Source organism: Perca fluviatilis, chromosome 21 (assembly GCF_010015445.1).
Source record: "Perca fluviatilis chromosome 21, GENO_Pfluv_1.0, whole genome shotgun sequence".
NCBI classification, from domain to species: Eukaryota; Metazoa; Chordata; class Actinopteri; order Perciformes; family Percidae; genus Perca; species Perca fluviatilis.
The window spans coordinates 18,022,757-18,045,191 of NC_053132.1; the positions used below are offsets into that span (position 1 = coordinate 18,022,757).

Genomic DNA, 22,435 nt, shown 5'->3' on the forward strand with positions numbered 1-22,435 from the left:
CTGTTTAGTCTTTGCCTGTTAATGTTAATTACTGGTAATTGAAGAAAATGTAAATGTATAAATGAATAAATGAATGTTCCTCAAAAGCATTAATAAAGCTAACTGTAGTTAAGTTTATTAAGAAACTGAAAAAGCTGACTTGTTGTATTTTCAACATAATGTAAACTCCCTGACCACAGACATTTGACACTGGTCCCAGAGCAGAAATGAAACTTTGAGCCTACAATGAGCAAAACAGTACAACAAACCCAATTTGTCGTTGTCAGTTTTGCTGGTCAATTTTAATACTGTTGTAGAATAATGTTCTTACTAATTGCAGATAAATATAATAAGAATGTAAAAGGTTTCCATAAGAGACCAAGTGTGTTTCTGTGTATGCTTATTGCAAAGAGTTGTGTGCTGTCAGAGACGGTGGTTCCCCGAATTAAGGAAACTCTGACGCACAGTGGCCTTGAGCAAAGTACACTGAGTAATGATAACAAAAGGATGAGACATAATACAGTGGCTCCCACCATAGTGGGTGTTGTGTGAAGATAGCAGTCCTGGTGCAGAAGAAGAAGAGGGGGCCCAAGAAAGAAAGTGTAAGAAATGAGGGGAAGAATAGATCAGGCTCACAAGGTCTGACAGTCTAGAGATACGTGGACCGGCTCTGGATTTTTGTCTGTTGCTAGGGAAACTTAGTCTCTGCGTGCCTTGTGATCCCACAGATCTGTGTATTGAAACTCCAATGCTTGACTGATTAAACAAATGTATTTGACTTTATCTTATACTCTTATTTGGCTCTTGTAATGCAATGTAATTCCAATTTAACGAATGCACAGGGATATATTCGTCTTTTATTTGGAGTCAGACACACTGTCTCAAAAGGGAGGAAATCCCCAACACTGCACAATTTTGAGTTAATTGTTCTTTATTTGAGTATTTCCATGTTATGCTATTTTATTCTTCTACTTCACTACATTTGAGATGTAAATGTTATACTTATCACTCCACAACACTTATTTGACAGCAGTTACTAGTTAGGCTACCTTTCAAATTAAAATGTTACATTAGAAAACAACAACATATGATAATCTTATAAAATAGAATTTGTTAAAAAATAAACCAGTGGCTGGTGTAGTTCGGCTCCATTGCCTTTCGTTTCATACGTCAGGGTCCAAGTGCACCAAAATGCATCATTTCCATGATCACTACAAACAAGAGCGTTCACTCCACTTATTGGTCAGATGCATATGGGTCAGATTAGATGTGTCTGGGGCGGGAGCAAGATGCAAGAAACTAAAATAAATACAACAGGAAGTAGGTCATGTGTCCGGACTAGTGCATATTTCTCACATCTCCATGGTCAAACCAGCTTATTTCATTTAAATCATTTTCAGATATATATATATTATACATTTTAAATGAATGACTTACTTGTAATGGAGTAGCCTACTTATTGTGGCATTGGTACTTTTACTTAAGTAAAATACTTCTTCCACCCCTGGAGGATGTATTTTAGCTTTGTTCAAGTGAAGTGAAAAATGAAAAATCCTGACATTCTCAAGCAGTGATGTTCTTGTAGGATCTGGTTTACACTGACATTGTTGCATGGTACTTTTTATTTTGGTAGCCAATCATAATGTAATATAATATTCTTATAGAAACATAAAGTGCTGTGGTACTTTGCTCTAATATTAATGATTTTTTTGTAATCTGTAATGGTTTAATTATATGACTTTTAGGAACTTCTTGCTCTGAAAATGCATAAAATAAAGGAGCATGGGGTCAGTTGTATGTGTTAACTTTTTCTTGATGATCAGTGTAGCCTATTTTTCTTCTTCTTCTTCTTCTTCTTCTTCTTCTTCTTCTTCTTCTTCTTCTTACCTTTACTTATGCAAGTATAGGTAGGTAATCATTTTAAGCATACACATGTAGCCTATTGCTACAGCTGTGGAGAAAGTCAGATAAAAGAATTTTTTCAATCAACCTTTGAAACCCAAAATGAGTTGTGTGTTGAAAAGATACAGGAACAAAGCTATGACCTGATGTTGGGCGGGACTCAGGCTGTCATTGAAGAGTTACCACTGAAGCCGATCTCCCCTAATTCACAGTGGGGTCAGGGGCCCTCTTCAGGTCTTTTACAAGGCTTCTTGGGATGAACTTAAGGCCGCAGTGTTATTTTGCTCTAAACACAGAAATCACCCTAGTTTTACTCTATATTTTCAATAGTGGCAATACCAACTGGACGGTTACACTTTACCCACCTCTTGAGTCATTTCGTAGGGTTTACTGTGTTGTATCTTCAGCGAGACTTCAGCTGTGGATGGCTCAATGGTGTACTGAGCCGTTGAAAAAAAGAGAGAGAGAGCTTCCCCTGGCAGGCATCTTCCCCCTCAGTCAGTCTGACCGCCCACAGTCCGGGGGGAGAAAGTGCTGCTTTGTGAATGAAGGGAGCGGCGGAGAGCAGAAAACAAACTTTACCAACATTATTTCCGACGGGGTTGACATTAAACTAGAGCGGTTTTGACGGTGCAACAACCGACACCTGGCCGACAAGGACCAAGAAAATACAGTAAGTCATGACGCCTTTTAGGACCGTGTGTGGCACTGATAGAAAGCAGATTGACAGGCTTTTTTTCGACGGAAAGATGCATGCATAGCAGCCTAACCGTGACTGGAATAACTGCCGTGGGATAGGAGATACATTCAGGGCAGAATTAAACTCCATGGACCGTTTCTTCATTTTAAGACTTCTGTTTTTGTGTCCCAACGTGGTTTTCCTAGAGAGTGACTGTCGTGCAAACTAATGTAGCTTCTTTAAGACGATCTTTTATAGCTAACCTTAAAGCTGTGACGGTTTTAAGTGATTTAGGGATGAAATGGGGTTGGTAAAATGCATCATGTGTTTAACTTGCTCCTGTAAAATGACAATTTCAATTTATTTTAAATGATCTGCCCATTTAATCCTATTTATTCACAGCTAAAAGTATTTTACCGATTCATGCAAAGTTTCCATCTGCTTGCCAGTGTGTTTCGCAACATTACATGACTCATGCAGAAGACGTGCATTTCCCCAATGTCACAATGAACAAAAAATAGACTCATAGAAGACTCATTCATGGTATTATGAGGTTTCTCCTCTAGGGAATCTGGTATGAAAGTTGTAAACATAAGATTTGATTACAGCACTGTGAGCAGCTACTGATACAGTATCCAGTCCTTTTTTGTGGCTCAGATTGTGTCAGTCATTTATATTGTCCTTTTTAAATAAGAACCCAGTGTTGCTTGAGTTTAATAAACCCCAGTATCAGCACTCCCTCAGTTCTTTTATTTTACTGAGGAATGCAACTTTTTCTTGCAGAAGCTCCCCTGTCCCGGTATTCCAGAGAAGCTGTAGCCTAAGTCATGGTGGTCAGTTTGGCCTGTGTGGCCTGTCTCTGCCTGGTGGTGGTAGTCAGTGGTGACCCCTGCCTCATTATCAGCGAGATCAATGCCGACAACCCCAGACTGGACACCACTGAGTTTGTGGAGTTGTATCACACCAGTGGACAGCGGGCTTCACTGGATGGCTATACTCTTGTGTTCTATAATGGAAATGGAAATATAGCCTACAAGGTGCTGGATCTCAAAGGCCACAGCACAAATGACAGAGGATTCTTCCTGGTGGGCTCGGTGGATATGATGCCAAAACCAGCCATCCTCCTGCCTCCCAACACAGTCCAGAACGGCCCAGACGCCGTCGTCCTCTACCACACATCTGCTGCTCGCTACAGTGAGAAGATGAATGTCACGGCCTTTGGGCTGGTGGACGCTGTCGTGTACATGACTCGCCGTACTGGGGGCGCAGAGTTCCTCGCTGAGACTCTGACACCAGGAGAACCAGCCTTCGTTGAGGATGAAGCAGCCCTTGAGGGGGACGAGTCAATTGAAAGGTGCCTGCTGTCCGAAGACCGCTGGGGCTTTCAGGTGTCCTCACCTTCCCCAAGTCAGAGGAATAACTGCACCCCACCTGCCGCCCCAGCATCCATTCCTGTCATCACTGAGCTGAAGCTGGGAGGAGGGCAGGTGGATGGGTTTGTGGAGCTAACAGAGGCTCCAGCTGCAGGTCCTCTGGTGCTGGTTGTGTTGGATGGGAGAACAGACAGGGTCAGCGTGAGTGTGGACGTGAATGTGGACGCTTTCAGGAATGGGTTGATCTCCGTGAACATAGAGAAGAACTACATGAAGGGTCAGTGTGCTGTGCTTTGTCTTGATCTTGTTCTACCGCTTTGGATAGCGTTGTATGATCGTTAGATCGTTTCGGCTTTTCAGTTCATCAGATTTTACATGTGGAAGCTCAGTAGAGAGCTTTAGTACATTTTCATTCACTCACTTTTGTTTTATTCTTAATTCTTTGTTTCTGTTATTTCTTCTCAGGAGATGAGTCTGGGGCAGTGGCTATTTACAGTGGCAGAGCCTCAGTCTTCCCTGTTGGCAGTCCACTGAGCCAGATACAGCCTCTAGACGCATTTGTGTTTGCTGGACCTGGAAACAAGCCCAGTGCCAACCTTACAGAGACTCTCATCCCAGGCAGAGAGCCATACCAACTCAGCAACAGGCAAGGCACCATGATAGTTTACCACTCCTTTAAATTCCAAAGTAAAACCACCCCAATTTGACTGCAGTGACTGCAGAGGTGGAAAGAATCAATGCTAGTGTGGTGAATCTCATGGTGACTATCAGATGTGTTAGTAACATTCAGTAGTTATTTTTGAGGCCATACTTTCGAATGTTGTGAAACGCATTCTGTCAAACATCTTTTACTTGGTAGAGGCTTGTGAACACTGTTCCTCTTTGCTGAGTGTTGCACTTTTTTCTGTTTGACGTGTGTCCTGACCACTGTGGGGCAGAAGTCACAAGTAGGCTCTCACTGACACTGAAATAGATTTGCTCATAGTAACACCCAAATTTGACCAGCAAGTTTAATTCACACCTCACTGATTTAAATGGAGCGTAATACAACAAGACTTTAAAGTTTAAGTTTACAGCCACGCAATCAACTCTGTGAGACTGTACTGAAGCACAATAGTGCTTTTAACAAATGCCTACGTCAGCATGCTTACATGCTGAAGATTATCAGGTTTAATGTTTACCATGTTCACCATCTTAGCATGCTAACATTTGCTAATAAGTAGTGAACATAAAGTACAGCTGAGGCTGCAGGTATTTAGTCATAATAAACCAAAATACAAATTAATATTTTGATGATGTTGCTAGAGGAAAAGTCAGACTGTCCCCAAAGTTATTAACAATTCATCCTAAGGAGGACGGGCCTGGAAACCAAACGAATCTGCAGAGGTCGTGTTTTATTTCCTCTGGCAGACACATCTGGCCCATTTTCTGCCGACCTGGCCCTGGGCGGACCAATCACAACCGTTTATCTTCTATAGGGTTTAAGACGATGAGTGACCGAGGAGCGTCACTTGTTGGTCCGTTCATCACAATGCACCAGGCTCATGCTGATCATATATGTATCAAGATTCTGTTACTGTATTTCATATTTCCCGCCTACACTTTTTAGTGTTTAGTTTTAATTTGAGAAAGTTTGTGGCCAGGGCGCCATTTTTTTTTTCCTACTTCAAATGGACCAAGCACCACCCCAATTTTCATGTGTCGCTCAGTGCTACGTCACATGTTTCGTTGCTGGGATTGGTTGTAGGTCTATCAAATCCACATTTTGATCTGCGTCATTTGGAAATTGAAAATGAACTGAGGGGTTCCAGATGAATACGCATTTGCAAAATTAGTTAGGCAATGCCAGGCTAGAGGGCGACATTAATGATTTTACCAAATGTAATGGATGAATGAATGTCATGGCAATTCATCCAATTCTTGTTGAAATATTTCAGTCTGAACCAAAGTCTTGCGCGAACTGACCGATAGACTTATATTGCCACGCCTGCTAAAAACTATTAAGAAATGTAACATTACAATTAGTATTTTTATTTTAAAGCAATATTATTGGATAGCATTATGATGTGCTTTGTTTATCCACTGCAAAAAATAAATGTGCCATCCAACACTAACCAATTATAATATTATACCCTTCAAAATAATGGTCAATTTGTAAGGGTTGTTTCTAAATGATTTTATTACTTTGTCAGTTTATTGAAAGAGGGAGGCTTCTATCTGAGTCGCTGTGGTGTGGCCACCTGGGCCAGAGACCCTGGTGTCTTCTGGGAGGCCTCGCAAACTCCCGCACAGCCCAACCAGTGCCCCTGGCCAAAGATCTGCCCGCACAGTATTGGTGAGTATTTGAATGTGCTTCATGACTTAAATTTATTTTAGATGTTCAACATTATTAAAGGTCCCATGGCATGAAAATTTTCGATTTATGAGGTTTTTTAACATTCGTTCCCCCAGCCTGCCTATGGTCCCCCAGTGGCTAGAAATGGTGATAGGTGTAAACCGAGCCCTGGGTATCCTGCTCTGCCTTTTGAGAAAATGAAAACTCAGATGGGCCGATCTGGAATCTGCTCCTTATGAGGTCATAAGGAGCAAGGTTACCTCCCCTTTCTCTGCTTTGCCCACCCAGAGAATTTGGCACACCCATGAGAGAGATACATCATGGCTTTCAAACGAGCAAAGTGGCAGTTAGTGAAAGACACAGTTAGTCAAAGACACACCTTGCCCCCCCTGTGGGAAACCACAGAGTAATTCTCAGAAAGAGCTATTTCCTCATGCACATTCTCAAATGCTGACCTTGGGGAAATTATAGATTGTATCATTCACCAGCTGAGGAACAAGGTAACAAAGCTTAATCACTGGAAAAAGTATTGCAAATTAAAGAACTGAGAGTTGGTGGGGGATACTGCTCCAAGAAGGAACCCCCATTAAGAGAAGTGAAAGATGAGTATGTTAAAGAAATCAAAAGATTGAGGTTCAGAAAGCCTGTGGTTTTTCCATGTGGATTCCTTTCCTATCCATTGAACAGATGATAAGTAAAATGTTTGATTAAATGTTGTAGGGTGGAGCTAGATTTGTCAAAATTTGACAGTGAAAAATAAGTCCCATAAAATAGGTTACAAACTGTATATTTTGCAGATGCAAAATAAGATTGTTAATAAAAGAACATCAAGATAAAGTAACTTAGTCCTAATAAATATCATGTTATTTAATTGAAAGCTCCAGAACAGCTACTTAATGGACCTTGTTGTGAGATTGTTTTCTCAACGGCTTTTTCAAGATCAAGAAAGACCTTTGAATCTCAAAATCCTTATAATCTGGACAGATTTTGATCTTTGTTTATTACAATATTAAGCATGAGATGTCAGCCCTGCCCTCGGATACACCTAGATAAGACCTCCATGTTAGCCAAATGTCTTTGGAAGAGAAAACAAAAGGCTGTTGGTTCAACTTTAACTTCAGTCAGAGACACATCAAGAAAGTCAGATTTTGTGGGAAAGGTTTTGCTCTCTGAAGGAGCTCTCATTGAATTCTCAGCAAGTTAACAATACCAATCCTTCAGTCACATAAGTAAAAGGTTGGGGAGGTGGAGGGAGTTGCAGCAGGAAGCAGTGCTGGTATGAGGGAATCAGCAGAGTATTCGTGAGAACTGACAGTTTATAAAGGCCCCCTAGAACACTTGTATGAATGTGGCAGTGTGTTACTGGTCAGCTGGTAGCCAAACAAAGCATGGTGCATCAATGAACCAATGATACTGAGCATGAATTACACACCTGACACCAATCAGCTGATGTGAGTGCCTGAACTAACGTAAGGTCTACTGAAGTTGCAGCATTGCTGGCATCTTTCCAGATCCTATCAATTACATTAGTGATTAATATGTTATCTTAACAAGGAAATGGAAGAATAAGACGCAGCTGGAATTATCCATTGAGTTTCAGCACCTCTGTCAGGGGGCAGCGCCAAAAAAGGGCCTCCACATAAATAGCAGTAAACAACCCTATGCTATTCTTCGGATTTTTATTTTTAATTTGTTAGATGTATAATACAATACAGTATGTCAAGTAAAGAAGATAACTAATTTAGATCCTAGTTCAAACATCCAATCAGGTTTAAATCTCCCCATTCAGTTTGACTTTTAAGAAGACATACATCAGACAAAGGCCTATTAGAATAATTTCAAGGTATTTGACATAAAAATAAAAACAGGTTTTTGTGTGAGACTCAGTATTCTGTAGTAAAACATCACTATAGTCATGTCTCGTCTAGCTTGTCCATTTTCTGTTTTATTGTTTCATCTTAAAGGGGTGATAGAATGCAAAACCGATTTTACCCTGTCATAGTTGAATAACAACAGTTCGGTGGGTAAATAAAACATACATAGAAACTCAAAATCCCATTCACACCCCTTTACTATGAAAATCTCATATTTTAAAACTGCCGCTGAAAACGGGCGAATCTCAACAAAGCTGGAAGTTGACATCAACCTCCCAAGACCTGTACCTTAGTCACGCCCATGGGTGTATTAAGAGAACGGTCACGCCCCAACATTTACATATGCTACACAACTGACCTGAGATCAGGTAGTCTTCTGAATCTAGGTCACGCAGATCTTTGCTATTCCATTACAAAATTCACTTCTGAAACCTTTTTATGCAAGAAATCAACTATGTAGAGGTCAAATATGGGCCGTTTTACGAAAATGGATGGCTAATTGCAAATTTGATAAGAATGTGTGTCGGAGTTCAGCAGCCGGTGCTGCCTGTGTTGCTGCCTCGCCGCCCGGCCTGCCTTCCTTCACAGGTTCCAGTTAATCTTTTAAATGTGTGTAATTATAATGTGTTGAGTTATTTAAACAAACGATTGGGGAAATAAACGCTTGTCCGCGGGTCTCATTGATAGAGCCTGCGGCTGGATGTAGCTCTATCAATGAGAGCTAGCTAGCCTCCTCTTAGAATTCCTCTGAAATTCACAAAAATCCATTAACTTGAAATCGGACACCGTTGTTAGCTTTATAAGACGTTTAGGTAGATGTTGTATATAGTGGCGTGACAAAATTCAAACTGTAAATATAGCTACTCTAGTTATGCCGGCAGCTGGCAGCCAGCCAAGAGTAACTGGAACTGTGGTAACTGGAACTGTGGTAAGAGATTGCTGGTGTAACAAGCTCGCTGACTGCGCTCTCACTCTCACACACGGGCCATTTAGCTAGCAGTAAGAGGGGAGTTGCAGGCCCTGGAGCTCTGTCAGGGCAGCGGCGCATGGTAGTCCATTAGCCCAAAAAACGGTGACTTTGTGCGGGTATGGAGTGCTGTGGGCTTCTAGCCGTGGACGAGCTCTATCTACCTCACAGCAGGCCGGGGTCTGTGAAGGAAGGCAGGCCGGGCGGCGAGGCAGTAACACAGGCAGCACCGGCTGCTGAACTCCGACACACAGTCTTAACAAATTTGCAATTAGCCATCAATTTTCGTAAAACGGCCCATATTTGAGCTTTATATAGTTGATTTCTCGCTTAAAAAAGTCTCAGAAGCGAATTTAATAACAAAATAGCCCAACAACTTTGCAGTGTCTGAAATATGAGACCTGCTGTCGAGTCTCCCATGTGTTTCTATGTAGTTTGCTCAAACCAATCAGCGCGCAGCTCATTCTAAATATTCATGAGCATACCATATTTGGAAGAAAAGCTCTTGTTCCAACTAGAGCCATATTCACAGGGTAGTTAAGGGCCTAATAAAATAGCATTCGGGCAATTTTCAGCCCAACCAATGTTACATACCCTATTAGGAGACCTTAAGGAACAGTGTAAAGTACCCTATATAATCATTCTATCACCCCTTTTAAAGTTTGATAAGGCTTTCATTCATTTCACACTTATTCTCCTTCTTGCTGAGAGTCATGAGAAGATTGATACCACTCTCATGTCATGCCACTATGTAGAGGCTGTAGCTTCAGATGTAGCAATCAGACATGAAACTCTTGGCAAGAAACCAAATAAAGTGTATTTGCCAAAATGTCGAACTACTCCCTTCATCTTTGAGCTATATAAGCCAAACCTATGTCACTTAAGTTGAATCAATGTTCTTGCTTTCTGTTGCCGCTGAATGTGTTGACTATTATTTTTTCATCAGTAGAAAAGCAATGGCCTATGCTTTTTTATATTATAAATGATAATATAAAAGGAATGGGAAGGGGTTAGAAGTTAAGTTGTATGGAACATCATTATGAAGTAATGTCATTCCCTTCTATTATGTATTGTGTAAATGTACTAAACATGAAATGAATGGAAATGTGAATGAATGTCTAATGTCCCTTTTTTATATAAGATTCAAATGCATTAAAAACAAAGGGGACATACTTTAATGTGCTGTTGTCTCCTTCTGCTATATCCCTCCTCATATGTCTTGCCACAGTGCTCTAAAGTGCAGTCAGCCCTAATGGAAATTTCAAGTTCTTTAAATGTCTAAGAGTTTGCATGCGTCGCCATTATCTCAACAAATCCCTGTGGATACAAAGTACCTGCCACAGACTCGTGGTTTTGTTTATTTTAACAACTCCATGCTAAATATGCTTATTCACCTTCTTGCAAATGAGAAAATTGATAGTACTCTCATACCCGTCTGTTAAATATAAAGCTACTTAGCTAAGCGCAAAATCTACCATTGCCTACCAGCATCTGGAAAGCTCTTTTGTTAACATGTTAAATGTTGTATGTTAAATCCTTACAAAAAACAAAGTGAAGTCAAGTGAAAATAGTCCTTGACAGCAGCTAATTCATACCTTTCTTTATGCTTTAGTAATTCCAGGAGGTACAGATTCACCTCCTCACCTCCCACCCTGGGGGAACAGTGACTTCCTGATCAATGAGCTGAACACTGATACACCTGGCGCAGCTGAGGACGGCGAGTACATCGAGCTTTGGCATCCATCAGGACGCCGGGTCTCCCTGCAAGGCATCTGGATCCTACTGTTCAGTGCACACAACAACAAACCCTACAAGGAGATCAGCCTAAGTGGACCTTACTTCACTACTTCTAAGGGCTACTTTCTGCTGGGCAGTGACAGGTTGGTGCCAGCTCCATCACTCCGCCTGCCCCCCAATACCATCCAGAATGGACCAGATGCTGTGGCACTCTATCGCAGCCCTTATGGCCCGCCATCAGCCACACAAAGGGGGATCCCCACCAAAGGCCTGCTGGATGCAGTCGTCTACCGGCAGAGAGGATCAGATAAGGAGGCACAGGAGCTGAGTAAAGCTCTGACCCCAGGACAGCTGCCTCTGCTGGAGGATCCAGAGGTTCTGCCTGGTGATGAGGCCCTCAGCCGCTGTAGAGGCCTTTATCCCTATGACCTCTCTGCTTTTTCAGTGAGTACAAAGGGTGAAGGTTTCATAAACAGTCGTTTGGTCAGTAAGTCAACTGTCACCATGAGCGTAGCTCCCGGAAGTTGCTGCACATTTCCCAAAATGTTGAACTATTCCTTTTAAATATTTGGCTAGTTTTTTTTTTTTGCTTATTGCACTGATAATTAAATTGATGCTGATGCAATCTCATTGGATATATCACAGATGCTTTTAGGAAAAAAAATGAGTCTGAAAATGCATCAATCACTACAGGTGGCTCCACCCACGCCTCTGAGGGAGAACAGCTGCCCCCGCCCCCCTCCAGCCCCTGAGGGTGTGGTCATCAGCGAGGTGGCTAGTGGCCATTGGACCAATCACAGCCAGCAGAGGGCCTTTGTGGAGCTGCACGGGCCCCCCATGACAAACCTGCGGGGCCTGGTGCTGTCTGTGTTTGACCAGGAGCGCAGTGGGACCATAATTGCCTTTCCTTTGACCGGATCTATTAACCAGGATGGATTTTACATCGTTGGAAATGTCACGGGAGCAGGTGAGGGCCTTGCTGTTCAGGGATAGACGCTTTTTGAAACAAAAGATTTCCATCCTCAGTTTTAATAACCTCTTAATAGTCTCTCCCATAGTCTGTACCCATCCCCACCATCTCTCACTTTACTACTCCTTCACCTCCTCTCTCTCCTGCATAGATCAGACTTTCCCGGATGGCTCCGCGGTGCCTGTACGAGGAGCCATAGTCCTGTGCTATGACCTGTTCAGTGTCTGTAGAGCTGGCACTGCTCTGACCAACTCCAGTCTCAGAGATGTACTTGTGTTCAGTGAAAACCAGCAGCTGCTCTCCTCTCTGTCCACCACCAGAGGGAGACAAGTGATTCCAGCTGCCAGGTAAATGCAGAATAAACCCAGCAACTTGAATCACTGAGAACATTTACACTAATCATATGCCCCAACTCAATTAAGGCTATAATCAGATTGCTAAAAATTTTATGTAGAGGCCTTCTAATTATATTAATTTGGTCCAGGCCACCGACAGACTCCCGTTTTTGTTTTTTATCACAGCTGGTTCTCTTTTATCTAGGAAAGATTACCATGGCAACTAATACAGCACTGCTAACCAGAGCAGGTTAAAGTCAGAAGACAAACCCATCAAAACAGCCCGCCTACAGACCTGCCAATGTGAAAATATCTGATCATTATCATGAAATAAAAACAATAAAAAAAGTCTACTTCATTCACAGTAAGGAGCACAGAGAAGCATGTTGGAATTCAGCCAACATTACTTTTATGAGAGTGTTCAACTGTGCTTTTCCTACTGTGGCATGTAAAAATGTCCTCAGTGAAAATGAGCTGAACACTGAAATGTTCATAGTATTCGAGGGGTTTTTCACTGGTTGTATATAGTAGGTATGGCTGCTTCTATTAACTTCATAAAAATACTGATTATATTTTTTAAACTGCTATTCACACAGCAGCAAATGTCACTTATTTAACAAGCCAGGATCTGTCAATACAAAGTTTACCCTTGAATAGTGCAGTTAAGTGGCAGGTATTTTGTGTACTAAAGGAGTCCATGTTTTAAAAGAGCATTACTGTAAACAAAATACATAAGTTGCCTTAAACCAATTGGTATTCATAAACCTACTTTCTGTTTTGCTTTCCCATTCAAGGCAGACTTGCTTTGTTGATGTTATCATCCTTACTACTGTGTGTGTATATGTTTGTATTCATACATGCATTGCATGTGCAGGTCAGTGGAAGATGGTCCAGTTTCGCTCAGCCGGTGTTCATGCTGCGAGGTGAGGAGCCCCTCCTCCTGGACAAGCTCGTCGCCCACACCTCACAGAACCAACATCTGTCCGAGCGCCGCCTTCTCAAGTCACATTGATCTTTGCCTCAGACCCCTGTCCAGTGACTGGCAGGAGCAGTCGGGAGGTGAGGCATCATAACTTAAAAAAACTAAAATGTGAAAGTGAATATGATGTGGTTTAAGGATAGAGGGTGTCATGTTGCACAGATTGTAAAGCTCATTGAGGCTGTATTTTGAACACACAGTGACTCTAAATTTACTTGAAGTGCATACAAACATTGCTTACACAACTTTAAAATTACAGCAATGAGGTGTGTCCTGGTGCCTTGTGGTTAAGATGCGAACCATGTTGCTGCGGCATCCCTTGTTCAATCCCAACTGGGGATCTTTGCATGTCATGATTTTTTTTCTCTTTCTCCCTATGTTTCCTGTCTGTAGCTTAATTGTCAACTGTCTAATAAAGGTCGGAAATGCAAAAACCTTGTCTTTAGGGGGGAAGAAGAAAATGACAGCAATGAAGATAAACCGTTCATGTGGGAATTAATGTAAAACTGAACTTTTTTTTCCTTTTGTCTGTCTAATGGTCAAAACACAGTACATATGCCTTTTATAAAAGCTGACATTCTTTTCCCCGTTTGTCCCAGACTGTAATGGTCTAATCCAGGGGAGGAGCGCTGAGGTGGCCAACTACCTGGAGCAGAAGTGTCACTGTGGCATCTCTGCCTTGTATCTCCAAGGTGAGGCAGGTTTACTTAGTATAAATTGAAACATTTGGCTGATTTTTTTTTTTTTTTTAAATGCAAGAAATGACTCAAACCTGAGATTTGAAAAATTTTGCATTGTGTGAAAACAATTTTTTTTTCGACAACAAATCTCTGCACACCTGAATGTGTGACGGTGTGTGTCGGGATTTCAATCTTCAAAAACAATGAGAAGAACACCGCACACTGTCCACTTAATACACTTAAATGTGTGTGTGTGTGTGTGTATACATATATATATATATATATATATATATATATATATATATATATCTGACTCTGTGGGAGAACTTGACCAACAATCAACACAGCGGTGGATGTCGCTGTTGCCATGGAGTTGTACAGTACAGTAGGGATGAACAACTATTTTGCATGAAGTCCAGGTTTAGGGCCTGAGAATGTAGTGGTGTAAAAAGGTGCAACTGGTAAAGCAATGCTTCAGCTGTGTAATAATGTGGCAACTTACAAGAGATATATAGCACTGCTCTAGAAACTCCCTCAACCATTTCCGGTTCTGGTAGTTAATTCTCACAGAGGGACATTATTTAGAGACAGGGAGGTGTTGACTATATCCTTTTCATTCACACATCCTGCATCCCTCATATACACTAAGTAACTGGCATGGGTTGTGCTCTTCAGATCTCTTGTTTCCTGATTACAGAATGACTATATTTGCCAAGTTAACGCACATCCTGAACACTGTGTGAACACCATGTAGATAATGAAACATTTGTGTGTCTGTTCATGCTCAAGGAACCAACTTTTCCTGCGTGTCTGGGTGGCTGCGAGTGTGGGGGAACATCCAGGCACTGTCGGATCATCAGAAGGCCCTCATCATCCAGACATCGCACATGAATCCTTCTTCTGCTCAGGGAGACGTCTGCTCTGCTCCCACCACGGACCGTTACACAAGCACAGGTTAGCGCCCACATAACAACAGCTGGCCAATTCATTTTCACTTCAAAAGAAAACCGATTCTAATCAGCTAAATTAACTGATTAATAGCCTGCTATAAAAATCCAGCTTGTTAAACATTCTTAGCATGGTCTCTGGGGTCTTAAAACTTGCTGAATAAAACCAAGCATGGAGAGTCCTCTCCCAAGAGATAGAATTGTGATAAGATCTGCCAGATCAGACATGGAGGCAGAGTTGTACATTATCGTCATTATGATTATTAGGAGCATACATACATACACACATATATATATATATATATATATATATATATATATATATATATATATATATATATATATATATATATATACACACACACACACACACACACACACACACACACACACACACACACACACACACACACACGTGTGTGTATACTCGGTAGATGCCCACAGGATACTGAACCCCTATTAAAAAAGGAAGTGAGGCCTTAATGAAAGGGGGGGGGGGATTTACGATTGGAAGCCGTAGTGAGGACGGCAGCAAACAGCAGTTTCTTGATTGATTTATGAGCCAACTAAAGTTAGACAAAGAATGCATTGGTCACAAAGCAATAAAGGCACAAAGAACACAGAAATAAAGAAGAAAGTTAATAGAAAGCTTTATTTTGTAGGAATGCATTGAAGCTTTGAACTCGCGCCTATCCTGATTCTCACACACCAGCATCTACAGCAAAGCTTAATGCTGTTTTGCAGTTAAATTTAGAAGGGCAGTAGTTTCTATTTTTTTTGTTGGGGATTATAAAGGCCCTAAGGAATTTGAAACAAATCATCTCAAATGGAATGAGTTGTAAAAGTGTGAAAGACTTTTCTCACAAGGATACACAAGACACCAATCCTCCAATTCCAAGGAATCGTATGTGTTAAGCTGCTTACCCACTGACCAGACGGCCGACCGTTGACAGAAAAGCCAGTCGAAATGATCAGTCTCCCCGTGTTTGTCCAAAAAGTGCCACAGAACACACCAAAGAGACGAGACGTAATACATCTCTATAACAGCAGGCAGCGCTAATCTGTATTGTTGCCCAGGAAATGAAAACCGGCAGCTGATTGGATGAACATGGGTTTGTTTTCTCCGGAAATTCAAAGACAGACTGTCATGGCGGCCGTTCAGAATACGATCTCATATTGTACTAAAATAGTTCACTGAAACATGTTTCTGAGAACATTTTAAGCGAGAAATAGGCCATGCAGTTGCTGAATCAGTCTTCATTTCAGCTCAACAAAGGTCAGTTTAAAAGATTTTCGTCAGATTTTGAGAGACTCTAGTCACCTCATTCGGCACGGGACACGGCACGGGGCACGGGACACACCGAACAGATTCGCGTCACTGACCTCGCCAGACTGTCTAATGGCCGATAATCGATTAAGTGTGTCCCGGGTGTAGGAAGCATTGAAAATGTGGGTGGGACAATCTTAATGGGGGCTGGCGTTCCTCCCCCAGAAGATTTTTAACGGAGCAGATGTAATTTCCTGTATTCTAGTCTATTTTGAGCTTTCTGACCACGGTGGGAAATCTGTAGCAGGAAAAGTTAACCCTCTCCTTGTTTTCATGTTGTTTATGGAGATGGAGAACCAGGAAATGAGTAGGGGGAAATGCAGCGCTACCAAGCCCCGACGTGCGTTGTCGCAATGTGTTGTTACATTTTTCGAGAGGTACATGTCAGGCTACAGTGTAGGGTCCGCCGTAGGTTTGTGTCTCCACGTACCTACGTAGGTAGCCACGGCGTGGATTTTACACGGAAGTATAAATCACGCTTTAGGCAACCAACTTTACTGTGCTCTGCTCTTGTGAGGAAAACCACTCGTTCAGCAGGAAATCAGATCACGCTCATGCATGATGGAAAAAGGCCAATTACTGACAAACTAAGTCATTCAAACAGTGCTAGTTTGTTTGGCTGCACTGTAAACAGATACACCAGTTGTGCCTATGTTGTATTGCTAACAGTAGCTGCTTAAGGAGTTCTCCTTTGACTTTAAATGTTGGGAATAACAAGCATAGTTTTCAATAGTAAATCTGGAATAGACCACTTATCCTGAGATGTTAACACATACTGTATTTCATTAAGAAGAACACAAAAGGCAGTAGTATATAGAATATATTACAGGCATTTAAAGCATCTATATTTGCTTTAACATTTTGTCAGGATGTTTGAATTGCCATGTTGTGTTTTAAACATATTTACTTGTTCAGAAAGTGTACCTGAGGTTTTATTTGACTCTCTCTCCTAGCGTCTGCCCTGGGCTTACAGATCGGGCTGATAGTAGCAGGGTTCCTGCTGCTGGGACTAGGAGCTGCTCTGTTCACTTACTTCTACAGGAAGAGGTGAGCACTCTTATTATGTATTTTCTCATCTCTCTCTGGTCTGCTGAATGTGCATACTGATCAGATATTTCGAAGTACCTCTTTTGCATTATGTCAACAGCATTTACCTTCTGTATTATTTGCTAGTTTGCTGGAAATCATCACAAAGCCTATTAACATCTGGTTATTTTTTTAAATTGTGATCCTTCTTTGGATTACACAGTGACTGAGTGTTTCCTCTAGGATTTTTTTTAGCAGTGGGGGCAGATCTGTCGGACCCCCACCCCGCGCGCCCTGCCGGCAAATGTTTTACATATATTAAACAGAACTGACACTTCGCTGCAACACAAATATATTTATTCACCTCTATTCACACACAATGAGGCATATTTTGATTTCGTTTTGATTGAACTGTAGTTTTGAGGAACTGTAGGTCTACAAAATTAATTTTACAAGAACTTCTTCATAGGGAAACCCAAAGTAGGCTATAGTATGAAACCATTCATAATTAAACTAATTGCATATTTGCCTCAGTGGCAAAGTTGGCAGCCTTGCAGTGTGCATTTGATTTTTCTTGGCTTTTGGAAAAATAACTCCAAGGCTGGGTTACACTAGAACGGCCAGGACGGTCATTTTGAACCGTTTTGAAATGTATATGTGTAATAACTTTGCTTAATAAAAAAATACAATCCTGCTGGTACCTGACTTTTCCTAAAAGAGTCTGTATTTTCATTTAAAATAGTTTTTATATTCTGTACATTACACAAAAGGCAAAGAAAATACAATCACTTTTACCTATTTTGGCCATACACTGTCATATTGACCGCTCAGATTTTCGCGGTTTTGTTTTTAATCTTTTGCGTGGTTGAAGATGCATCTTGGTTGCTTAGTAATAATCATAGCCTCTGTCAGAGAAACGTAACTAGCGGTCTGGAGTAACAAGTGTGGGCAATGCATCACCGATGGGCCGAAGGCAAAGCCAGAGTCGGTAACGTAGGCTACGGCATGGATGGTTCTGAATCAGAAGAAAAGCACCGGGCGATCGCTCTGTGAAAGGCGCGGTACACGTAGACGGTAGCTGTCTACGTGTTCATATAACTTTATACATGCTACAACTGGCTGGAATCATTGCACACAGCTGAGAGCAGAGTTTATGGAGGAAAAAAAGGACAGCGGCGCACGGTCCGAGCTGCGCTGCGCACCGCAGCAGACACCAAATCGGAGGCAGTGCCTGCCAGGTTAGGTTAGGTTATAAATGTTCAAATAGCATACTTTTAATTGTTATTTGGCTGTGAATTATGTTGAATGAATTTCCTACTAGCCTACTAGGCCTATGCCATGATATGATATCAAGGGCGTTGTATTGAATCAACAGCCACGTGCAATTTAGCTAGCAGGTGAAGGTGAAACTAAAATGTGCGAGAACTATAGACTAATACAGGCTTAAATGAACTGACAACATAAGTTATACGACTTACAGTTGTCAAGAATGCACACATGCCATCTCAACCGGGTCCTCCGGACAGCCTGTCTCTTTTTTTTTTCTCCCTTTTCTCCGAGTGGCGTGCCTGCCCACTCGCGTTGTGAAGCGCGTGTCTACGCTATTCTCCGTCAACGCGCTCTTTACAATCACTGCTGATAGACGGCTTTTTGTATATATATTTCTAATACCGTGGCGGGAGAAATCTAACCGTGGTGTACCGCCACTTGCCAATCAACATAGAGGAAACACTGTCATGTCTGTCCAGTAAATATGAAACTACAGCTAGGGCGATTAGTTTAGCATAAGTACTGAACGCAGGAAACAGTTGGCCTGTCCAAAATTTAAAAACAACACCCATAGCACTTTATAACCTGTAAATTAGGGGTATATTTGTCCAGAGCCAGGCTACCTGTTTCCAGGCTTTATGCTAAGCTAACCTACTCCATGCTGTAGCTTGATATTTAAAGCTGTAGTAGGTAAGATTGTGAAGAGCCAGGACTGCCAACAAATTTGAACATCGACAACTTCTCAGTCCCTCCCGCTTTTCTGCTGCAGCCCAAACCGTCTCCTAAGCCCCTCCCACACAACGGAGTTTGACAGAACTGCCGGCATGTCAGACAGACATGTTCAATAACTAAACACTAACACAACGTTAACTTTACTCACCAACAGTAAAACAATGCTAACTAGCAGGCTAACGTTAGCCATTTCAGCATCACATCAGACCGACCACTGTGCTAACGTTACTATCATCCTCACCAACGTAGCTTTGTGGACTTCTGACTACTAATAACCAAGTGAAAGATAAATCATTCATGGTAATTATGTTACCATTTGAGAAGAAATGTGGCTACGTCTGCATCGTTCTTCAGATCTTGAAAATCCTGCAGCCACGCCACCTCTGAAAAGCCACTCCATTATTCACGGAGTTTTGGAAAACTTTTCTGCAGCTTCGTGCTGAGGGGGGAGAACGCTATATATGCGTGTCCCAAAGCAGTGATTGACAGGCAGATAGACCACCCCTGTGGCCCTGATTGGAGAAAATCGACCGTGAGCGGTGGAATTTTGCCAATGGCACTATAGGCTGTAGGAGGTGCCAGAGGAGCTGTCTTTTTTTTTTTTTTTTACATAATTCATGTAGTTCTACTGGAACATAGGGTCAGTTTCAGCAAATATGACAGAAAGTTAGTTTTATAAGACTTACCTACTGCATCTTTAAGGAAAACACATTGTATTATTACGAATTTCAAAAGACCTTCTTTCTTGTCTTAACATTTTACACAAGAACAGTGATAGAGGGATTAAGCCTGTGCTTGAGATACAGATTTCTCCACCGGCCATAACATTTTACTCCCACTCTCTTATTTTTTCTTGGCTGGAGAAACGTAATGCTAAGACCTATTGCACCTCTTCAGCTGTGTGTAAAACAGAAAGTTCACGACTGTGCTCAGGAAGTTGTTGAAAGTTATTGTGGGAAATGCAGCAAATCACAGACTGAAGTAGTTGTAGATAAGGGCAGCATGGGGGCAATCAAAGGTAAACCATAACACTGTAAATTACTCCTGGAGTACTGTGAGTGACTGGAAACTGTAGTGTAATTGCAATGTGTAGCTCTTAAAGCATTAAGGCGCGCATGTGTGTGTGTGTGTGTGTGTGTGTGTGTGTGCGTGTGTGCGTGTGCGCGTGTGCGTGTGTGCGTGTGCTGTTTTCTCTATTCTCAGGCGCCCTCTGGACTATTACACCATGGAGCTGAGTGAACATGCAGAGGGCCTGTCAGATCTATAATCCAGGCACCTGAAGGTGCTCGTGTGCATTGGACGACTTCAGTAGAAAGAGCGAGAGGCAGGGGGGTAATCAATTGGACCTGTAAATGATTGTGCGGTTGTTTTGAACCGAGTGCCACCACAAGTGTCCTTTTGTGTGTCTTTGGAAGATCACTGACGAAATGACTCGTAGTTGTCTGTTAGCAGCGTGGTTGCATCCAGTGTGTGACATGTGATATTTCATGGCACCGGTGACACTTAAATCAGGCAACCCCTGAATTTTAAAATACAAGCTATTAACGTATTTTTCTAAAAGACGGTGTACAACCTTTGCCCTGTGAACAGTGCTGGTTACAACTTTTAAAGCAAAAGGAAGATAAAAGGGAGGAATATTTTGTAATACTTGAGTCCTAAATGGTCATTTTTGTTGACTTGTTTATGTTACTGTGGAAAGAGCCTTTTAAATAAAAAAATGTAACAGCCATGCTATGCAGGAAGCTTTATCAATGTAATGACCTTCATCACTTCTCAGCTGGTGCGTTGTTTTAACAACAGACTTTATAACCAAGATAGTATTTGTCAAGCTCACATTTAGTATCCAAACGGTCGACTTCCTGCTTTGTTTTCTTGCTACATGCTGTTATAGTCCATTTTAGACTTTCAAAGGGCTTGATTGTCTTTTAAATGTGAATGTCTTTAGCTAACTTGTGATGAGTGTCTGTAACCACTTATGTTGCTTAAAGCAAACTGTTTACATTTTCTTCGATCAAAAATAAGAAAAAGGGAAGTAAGAGAGTAATTTCTTGAATGAAGAGTATTTGTTTTTAGGAATGAGAGATTGCTTAAGAAAATTAGAACTATTTTATATTTTACCTGTGTGTTTTTAGTGGCTCAGAAACCTCTACTGTGCATTTTTACTTGTGTGTTATTTGATCAGCTGATTCCTCATTTATTAGAGGGAAAGAACAGCCATCTCTGCTGCAGCTTAAGTGTAAATACTATGGATATGTTGTTAGTTATTCTCAGGGGGGGGCAGTTTTCACCAATCTAAAGTGATAAATTATTGTGGAATACAGATACTAGCTGGGCTCAGAGAAAAAATAAAGTGAAATATTTTGATTGGTTAAGTTTGATCTAAGTTTGATTTAAGTTGAAAATCTAAAGATGAATTTGAAAATAATCAAAAATTGCCAAAACAAAGTGCCATGAAATAAACGTATAAGCCTGGATATGCTCCATTTGTTATATTGTTGTGTCGCTTACCTTGTAATGTTGCCTGACTCATCTGGTGTGGTGCACAACATTTCAGATAGTTTGCTTTAATTGCCTTTTTGAGATTTCCCTCCTCAGTACCATTTTCCCCCTCATCTGAGTGTTGACATAAATTAATACACATTTGTCAAGCAAAATGAACCCTGTGAAATCAGATTTATTTTACAGCAACACCGCTACTTTCATATAAACTCAAATATTTTGTAAAAAAAAAAAAAACTAGATGTAAAACTAGAAAAATCATGTAAGTGAAGAAGAATTTGTGGGGTTTTTGACTTTTGTATAAAATGGTACATGTAGAAAGAAGTTTTAAACAAAAAGCAGGAGGCAGTTGCACTTCAATATCACACTCCAAATATTATATTGATATGCAAATGTGCTGACTCTTGAATAAAATGTGAGATATGTACGCTCTGAAAAAGCTAGACAATGCTGAAACATTCTCTCTCTCTCGCTCTCTCTCTCTCTCTCTCTCGTGTGCACTGACAACAATTACAAGAAGTGACAAACAATTCTCAGCAATGTTCAAATCTAACACAACTTCTAGAGAAACAAGAAAACTTACAAATGTTTTTACAGGGCACTAAAAACTCGTTGTACATGATGCAGCAGAGAATTTACACACCGAATAACATGTCATGGAAAACATCGGAAAGAAGTATTCTCTGCATCTCCAGGTCACAACTCAAAAGCTTTTTTCCCGTCGTTTGCCTTCCAGTTTGTTCTCCCATTTTCCTTTTAAATGTCATGCGCATGTAGCAGGTTTGAAATAAAATACTTCCGCAGATGTGCAATTTTTGCAGTCTC

The 22,435-nt window shown here is 41.2% G+C and overlaps 1 protein-coding gene and 1 long non-coding RNA gene across 2 annotated transcripts; one reads left to right on the forward strand and one right to left on the reverse strand.

The window, feature by feature from the left end:
- Positions 1-1,431: 1,431 nt before the first annotated feature.
- Positions 1,432-2,360, reverse strand: LOC120551145. The gene is made up of 3 exons (XR_005637833.1): positions 2,247-2,360; positions 2,025-2,167; positions 1,432-1,930 (listed from the first exon to the last, which is right to left on the reverse strand). It is a non-coding gene; the product is annotated as an uncharacterized LOC120551145 (long non-coding RNA).
- On the forward strand, positions 2,159-22,420 carry si:ch211-183d21.1. Its single transcript, XM_039788342.1, has 12 exons — positions 2,159-2,554; positions 3,344-4,210; positions 4,399-4,579; positions 6,126-6,268; positions 10,722-11,290; positions 11,540-11,813; positions 11,968-12,163; positions 13,026-13,210; positions 13,730-13,822; positions 14,600-14,764; positions 17,038-17,131; positions 20,315-22,420. The coding sequence occupies exons 2-12, from the start codon at positions 3,388-3,390 to the stop codon at positions 20,376-20,378; spliced, it is 2,787 nt and encodes a 928-aa protein (XP_039644276.1). The 5' UTR covers positions 2,159-2,554; positions 3,344-3,387; the 3' UTR covers positions 20,379-22,420.
- The last annotated feature ends 15 nt before the right edge of the window (positions 22,421-22,435 follow it).

What these genes read in the sequence shown, in the direction of transcription:
- si:ch211-183d21.1 (XM_039788342.1), top strand. Translation starts at nt 3,388, where the DNA reads ATGGTGGTCAGTTTGGCCTGTGTGGCCTGTCTCTGCCTGGTGGTGGTA. An exon ending in CTGGCAGGAGCAGTCGGGAG is followed by an intron (nt 13,211 to 13,729) that starts GTGAGGCATCAT and finishes CGTTTGTCCCAG; the next exon opens with ACTGTAATGGTCTAATCCAG. An exon ending in CTCTGCCTTGTATCTCCAAG is followed by an intron (nt 13,823 to 14,599) that starts GTGAGGCAGGTT and finishes TTCATGCTCAAG; the next exon opens with GAACCAACTTTTCCTGCGTG.